Source organism: Amborella trichopoda, chromosome 9, assembly GCF_054954075.1.
Source record: "Amborella trichopoda isolate Santa Cruz 75 chromosome 9, AtrichopodaSantaCruz75HAP2 v2.0, whole genome shotgun sequence".
Lineage (NCBI taxonomy): Eukaryota > Viridiplantae > Streptophyta > Magnoliopsida > Amborellales > Amborellaceae > Amborella > Amborella trichopoda.
Genome location: NC_142344.1, coordinates 27322748 through 27330627, shown reverse-complemented (window position 1 = coordinate 27330627; position 7880 = coordinate 27322748). Strand labels below are relative to the sequence as shown.

At 40.7% G+C, this 7880-nt stretch overlaps 1 protein-coding gene across 1 annotated transcript; it reads right to left on the bottom strand.

Annotated features, from left to right (window-relative positions):
* Positions 1-3608: 3608 nt before the first annotated feature.
* Positions 3609-3965, bottom strand: LOC110006942 (NADH-ubiquinone oxidoreductase chain 3). Its single transcript, XM_020665088.2, is given in 1 exon segment — positions 3609-3965. A coding segment is annotated over 1 exon segment (357 nt).
* Between the last annotated feature and the right edge of the window lie 3915 nt (positions 3966-7880).

Below are 7880 nucleotides of genomic sequence, written 5' to 3'. Positions count from 1 at the left end.
ACCATAGTGGTGCTATTGACATACCCTTATTCATCTCTGTCGAGACATCTAGTGTGGATAACGAGGCCACCTTCACGATCTTCTCCCACCTTTCCCCGAAGCGATTTGCCTCACTTGAGTTGCCCAACAAAACGCCTTTTGCCCGGTGCTTAGGACGCGGGAGTTGCCTCCATGCGCCACCCACGGTGGGGAACAAGCAGGACATAGCTAGCGGCATAGGATATGCCGACTCAGCGTCAGGGGCTTCATGCCGTACTGAAGTAATCCAATATGCGGTTCCGCACGTTCTACAACTTCTCCATTCATTTCTAATACTAATCGTAAAACACCATGAGCAGCAGGATGTTGAGGTCCAAAATTCAAAGTAAATTTTTTGATTTGTTTGGTTTTAGCCATATCTAATCATTTTTCTCTCTACAGAGCCTACAATCGAACTTGAACCGGAGACCTTTCCCTTACCATGGGAATGCTCTACCATCCGAGCTACGCAGGCCAATATATAGCCACTGTTTGTATTATGGTAGAAAAATACCGTAATTGTTGCTGGCTTAATTTCTGTTTCTCAGCTTGGCCGCTTCGCACCGTGAAGGCCCGTAAAACCAAAACATCGTAGCTTTGCGAAGCGGGACACCAGAAGAGGAAATCCGGGGAGCTGCCCGCGGCATGCAGTCGGGCGCCAACTCTCTACCCGAACATAGAGTAGCCAACTATTTCTCTTGTCAGCGTTAGAAGAACGCTACGTGTCCTCCATCTTTACCCTCAACACGTTTTATTACAAATTACTCCGTTTGGTTTCTAGATTCTTTTCTCCACGGTCGAACTAAAGTGCAAAGCATAACGGGATTTCCTGCGGTTAGTAGAAAGCGTAATTCTTCCAAGCACCTATACTGCTTTTCTACAATTTATTACTTGTCTATTTGGAAATGATTGGAGTTGAACTGACAGCTTCATGCTTGCAAAACATGCGCTCTACCAATTGAACTACGTCCCCTATGGAGAAAATGGGATTTGAACCCAAGATACAGTATTGTTGTATTTGTTAGGATGGGGGACCTCTCATGCTCTTCTCCTCCGGTTAGAACCACAAGTGCTGCGCTTTGCGCCCACATACGACTTACGCAACCTATTAACCATGGTAAACCACAAAAGGAATGTTTATTCATTGGCTACTAGAAGATGTCCTATGTATATCGTGAGAAGTGTTGTGTAAGAAGCCTTCGGCCCTTTGGTCCATTCGACACTCTTCCAAGCTCATGCTTACTTGCTTCGCTAGGGTATCCCACTCTCATCATCAGATGTCCTTCTCTCAATGGGAACTTTTATATTAAAGCCATTAAGGGCGAAGCAAATAAGGCACAGTAAATCCTTCTATCTCGTCATAAGAGAGCTTCGCCCTTTCTACCGCCGGCTTTCCGATATAATCGAACAACTCGGGGCACCAATCTACTCCTTCCCTTAACCTATGTATGATATTCTCTACATCAAATTCTATATAGAAAATCGTTCGGTTTCGCTAACACCGATTAAGATTTTAGAGTCTTTTGGACAAGGTCTTTGTATTAGTTCCTTGCACTATTCATCCGCATAGCATAATTTTTTTTTCCCGATCTCTTTACTCTAGCACTAGCTCAGTATGTAATCTTAACCATTATTACATCATTCCTAAAATTCAACACCTCGATATTCCTTTTGACGTGGGTAGGATAAGGGCTACGCCCTGTAAAATTGAATGATATTCTATCGCATACTTTTTCGGCTATATCTCAATAAAAAAAAAGATTTTAACTGATTCAGTTACCAGTTCATAAAGAGAGATATATCTTTCTTTATGAACGTCTTTTAGAATCATTCGTTTTTTAATCAGAGAATTACCGAGAAAAACGGGATTTGAACCAGCGACTTTTGGCATGACAGACCAGCACTCTAACCAACTAAGCTATTTTCCCAAACATAATGAATCATCTATGATGATTCATCGGAATCTTTCCATTCTACTAGCTACGTACGTCGGTAGAAATCCGGAGGTATCGTTCAAGCGAAGCCACGAGTCTAATGGCGGCACGGCTCTCTGCTTTGCACCGAAAGGCACTTTTTCGTGATTAGTTGACCTGTGGCCTCGCATGCGTCAAGCCGATTACATAGTAATGGGCAGTAAGGCCGAAGCGCTTCGGCCTCTACTCGCTATGCTAGTGGAGCCGTATGGAACCAGGGCACCTTCTATGTCCACAGTAAAAAATAAGAGATCTCTTTTTTTCTGATGACCATCTTATAGTCCAGATTGTACCATAAACTAAGAAAACGCCATGCGTTTTCTGCTTTAGTTGGCCCAACGAAAAGCAAAGCAAAAAAAGCGATAATATATATTACCGCTTTTTTGCTTTGGTTTGCCACTTTCTTATGTTCTCCCCAATCGTGTCATTCTCTTCCGAAAAAAGAACCTCTCATTCGTCGTGTGAATAAAGCTTGCTTTTTTCCCTTTTTCCTATTATCGTGGTCCTATTATCATAAATTCAATTACTCAATTTATTCATACACTAGATTCGATTTAGAATCGTGGATAATGAACCCTTGGGTAATAACGGACTTGAATTGCTGACTCTCTCGGTGTAAACGAGGCGCTCTACCAACTGAGCTAATTACCCTAATATGCTAAATAAGAAATGAAAAAAGAACACATCATGATTAGTTTCTTTTTTCTTAAAGGTGTTGTTTATTTTTTTCCAATTGCCCGATGCTTTATCTTATTGCACATCACTCAAATTGATCTTTCACAGCTACGCCACCGAAGTGGTTCCTCTAGCCTATTGGTCAAAGTGAAGCGGATAAAGGGCCAAACCCGAAAATAGGAGTGTAGGGCTTGGAGATAAGAAGCATAGCAAAAAAATCTTTCTTTTTTTTCTCTCTATTACCACTTGTTTCTCATTCATATAGCATAGAGCATCGACAAAAGGTAGGTTGCGCTAATCTCTTTATCGATTGTATATAATTGAGTATACTGTGTAATTAATATAGAATGTCTTTTTTTTCATTTCGTCGAAGAGAGCGCGGGGAAGCGAAACATATTATTTAGAAGCTCTTCGGAGAGGGAAAAACGTAGGAAAACTACCTTCACCTTTCATTCGTTGTGCGAACCCTCCTAGTCGCTTTTTCAGGTTTCCCCCATCGCAAAAATATTTCTTCTATTATTTTTAGGCATTCACTGTACGGGAACAGACAGTCATTGTTCCGCGAAACGCTTTAATATTTGCCACCCTATAGGGTAAAAATATTGAACTACCAGACAGGACATAAAAAATCAAACGCATGAAAACAAACTAATTTGGCAGCGCCCAGCTCGATTCGTTTGACGTCCTACCATCCTTTCAGTCAATTTCATCCGAGAGCGGGTGCGGCCTCACGGGCTCTCTTGCCGTGGGCTGCACTTTGTTGGCTATGCCAACAAAGGCTCTGAGAGCTCAATAAAGTTAATGAATGACTTATTATGCCTACTTATCTAGTATCCCATTTTGTTACGTGACAATGGAAGGAATGCTAAAAGCTTGCAAAACGAGAAAAGCAAAAAAACAGTTTTTTTGTTTTTATCGTTTCTTGGCTCGGAAATCGTCGGGTTACTCCCAATCTAAAGCGCCCTTCTTCCATTCGTATAAAGATCCAATCTTTAAAATCGATAAAAATAAGACAATAGACCAAGATCCAAACAAACCAATTTTGCTGAGAGAAACTGCCTAAGGAAATAAAAAGGTGACTTCCAGATCGAATATGATAAATAGAATAGCAACGAGAGAAAATCGTATATCGAAACGACTTCTGGCATCATCGAAAGGATCAAAACCGCATTCGTAAGCTAACAATTTCTCCGGATGGGCCGAATTGGAAAAAGAAGCAAATAGAAAGGAAACACCAATTAAGATCAAAGAAAATAACTAACTTATTACTAGATAGACACAAATAGGTGCAAATTCCATAAACCAAGAACCACCTTTTTTTTTGGGAGAATAGTTCCAATGGTAGAACAATGGTCTCCAAAACCACAGGTTAAGGGTTCGAATCCCTTTCTCCTGATTACACCAGCCAGAATTTGGTGAAGGCGCAAGCAATCATCGAAATGATTGATTCGTTTTAGAAGAAAGAAAAGACTGATGCAAACATCTATCTAAGCGCGGGCCCAGATAATGGGCGCAAAGCGCAGCATTACGACAATACATAATTAATCTGGGTCATCCAGTTAAAAACCAAATAGTGGGCGAAGATAACGCATACGTAGATAATATCGATGGTACAAATACAAAAGCGTAAAGCCGTAATAGTAGTACATTAAGAAGCGTTCTATATATTCAATTTTGTTAATGTTTTGTTGTGTTTTTGTTTTCTCCAATTCTACATGTTGTTAATGTGGGGATGGAGGGTTTTCGAGCTCCGCTCGTATGACGAACCCTACTAAGGGTGTGGCCAGAGGGCGGAAGAAAAAAAATTGGCTGCGCCCTGGCCACTTTCACCCTCCACCCGGAAGCACGGAAACAAAACCTGTGGCCTTAAACTTGTTTTTGAGTTTTCTCTTTTTGAACCGAATGAGCTGCTAAGAAGCTCTGTGTACATTTTTTACGAAAGGTAGCCAGTTTACCATCAATCTTCTCAGTAATGTTTTTTTGTTGTACGATAGCAGAAAGTATATCTGAGTCTATAGACTTCAAAAGCTCATGTTCATATTGATTGATGCTCGAAATAGGAATTTTATCTAAATAACCTTTGATAGCTGAATAAATAACAACTATTTGTTTCTCAATAGGAATTGAGCTATATTGTGGTTGTTTAAGAACCTCTGTTGGCCTTGCCCCACGATTTAATAGATACTAAGTAGCAGCATCAAGGTCTGAACCGCATTGAGCAGAAGCGGCTACTTCACGATATTGCACCAATTCTAGTTTCAAGCTACCGCATACCTGTTTCATTGCTTTTAATTGAGCCGCAGAACCTCGAGAGTAGGGTTCGCACCCATCTCTAGGTGCTAGCACAAGATATAGAACCTAGCTTCCTCTCAAAGAACTGCGCGTGATAGTTTCCTATCACACGGCTCCCTTCTCCCGAAACCCGTCACTTATAGACGGGGACAATCAAATCATCAATATTTTGTCCGTGTGTAATTTTTTAGGATGTTGAGCACACAAAGGGTTTTGCTTCCCATTGAATGCTGGTTCATTATCCTAGAACTGTGTGGCATAACTCTCTTCCCTATGGGTCTTCCAGCCCTTGCTTAAGTCCCGTGGCGTGAGCTTAATGCCTTGATGGCCGTTTGTAATATCGGGGGTCTCTGGCACCGATCATCGTAAGCGGTCTTGTCTTCCTGGGTTCTGTCGATTTTGGGATGTTTACTCATTTCGCGGGGTATTTCCCCTTGTGTAGTTGTTCTGCGATGTGCCCGAATCATCTTTGATCAACACGGATAAGAACTTGATTTCCTCCTTGGAAGATCTCTCAGTCGTTATCCTCTCCTTTTTCATGAACTTGGATTCGATGGGTTGGTACGATGCTATGAGCGCATGTGGGTCCGTTATTATGTTGATGATTTTCTGATATTTTCTATCGACGTTAAGTTCTAGTTCTCGAATTCGATCGGCTGCAACCTCAACTCAGGCAGGAGAAGCAGGACTTTCCTAATTCTCAGTTCCATCCATCGCTGAACCAACGAGGTTCCCCCCTCGTAAGTTCTTGTGGTGGTTCCACTGGGACAGTACGAATCGCGGCCTTTCCTCATGGATAGGTCCGGATTCCCATCGGGAGTTACCTCTAGGTATCTAACGATTTGTAGAGCCTTGGTTGACTCGTTCATTGTCGTGGAGTTCGTGTGTTTTCCGACGCAGGGGATGAAAATAATAAACCAATTTTCTTGGATGTGTATTCAACAGAAGAAGACCGCCTTGTGTTAATTTCGCTGGGTTTAATGTTAAACAAACATATCGCGGGTTTTCTCATGGAGAATTCCATTGGGTTTAAAGTTAGGGTAAATGATTATTATGAGAAAGTCTGTGCGAGAGAGAATGTCTTATAGCTTTATAGATTTGACCTAACAAAATCCATTTCTAGTATAAAGAAATAGAATTTTTTATCTAATCTTTCAAATATAGTAAAGGATGTAGATATCATAAGATATGTTAGAGAATACCTTGATTTACCTATCGTTCCTCCTTCTGGATTAACCCTATCCTATCAAAGAGTGTATGTATACCACCCTCCGGATTTCTTAGTAATGTACTACTTAATTTTGCTTTAAAGGACTTTGATACACATTTTCAATGCTTATTTCCACACTTAAACTCTCATAGGTATATTAATGAAGTCTTAGTCTCATTCTCCTCTTCTGAAAGTGATGAAAGTTTTATAAAGTTCGAAGAAGAAGTAGTTAGCTTATTAGCCAAAATGAATTTGGATGGAAGAATTATGTCTATTGGACGGGGGGAAGGACCCTTGTATTGTACTGGAAGTATAGTTAGTATCAATGATGAAGGTAAAATAGAAGTAAAGGATAAATAAGAAAATGGAATTCTTTACGATTATGTACAATATCGACATACTTGATCGTTTTATATTCATCGCACGATATGGTGGAAGCAGGCGTGTTATCCTCGAACCCACCGCTTCTCTACTAATGACTGAGATGAGTCAGTATCAAATCTTAGGGTTTCGTTCGTGGTATTCTAAATTCTTCAGTTGCTCGCCCATTCCCATATTGGGAAGGATTGTAGCTAATAAATATAGTCAGGGAATTTATGAGAAAATCATAAGGATAGAGCCCGAGATGGGTCGAGTAATACCATGTAGATTTCGTGTAGATTTCGATACTACCAAAACGAGGCTTTCTGCAATTTCATATTGAGGGGTGGTGACTACCAGGTAGTAATTGACTACATAAACAGAGTAATAGCTAATACGAATGCTATGAATTCTGCGATCTGCTTGGGCTTGCTTTTCTATTTGGTATGGTATACTACCAAGCATTATGATATCCATATGGAGTAAAGAAATCTTAAAACCAAAGGATGTCAAATCCTTCAAGAAAGCCACAATTTGTCTGCCTTGATGACCCAGAGATTTTTTTGACTATGTGATAATTCAATCATGCAAGACCCAAGAGGCATGCTCCAAACCCTGCAGGACCCAGGGGGCATGTCCCAAACCGGTGTGGCCAGCACATCAAGGGTAGGGACCAGCCCAGAGACGGTAACTTTCAATCCTCTCGGGATAAGAGAAGAGGCTCAGATGAGAGAAGAGGATATAAGAGGAAGGGTAAGACATAAAGAAGTCGTTATTAATCGAGTGATTGTCTGCCTCGCTGTTTGTTTATTTAACACTATTTCCTATGAAACTTTCCGCGGAACTGAACTATCTAAACAATTAGACAATTCTCCCCCTCCCTCATAAATAGAAAAATAAAGAGAGCTTAGACAAGTAATCAGAGATTCACAAGCATTTCAATACGAACCTTTAATGTCACAAAAGTAAGGCGATGATCAGTAGTGATAGAGACTCCAGTTATATATCGAAAACAAGCAGTTTCTTTCTTTCTGGGGGTCTTGGATTTCTTTGGTCTCATTCTGTAAAACTACCAACTCATTCATAAGAAGGAACAACAGATTAGTTACGAACACTAACGCAAACAACGTATTTGTGTGCATCGCATTCGTTGATGGTTGCAGCTTCTTCTCTCGTTATGCAATGCACCTTTAAGTTGGGTACGAGTCAGGCTTTCCGGAACTGACTATCTCGGTGGAATTTCTTTCATAACCTTATTTTGTTCACTCAGGGATTTTGCACCAACCAGCTATTGGCCCAACTTCAAGCTTAGAAACATCCCTCAGAAATAGGATAGTTTCTCTCGAAAATGA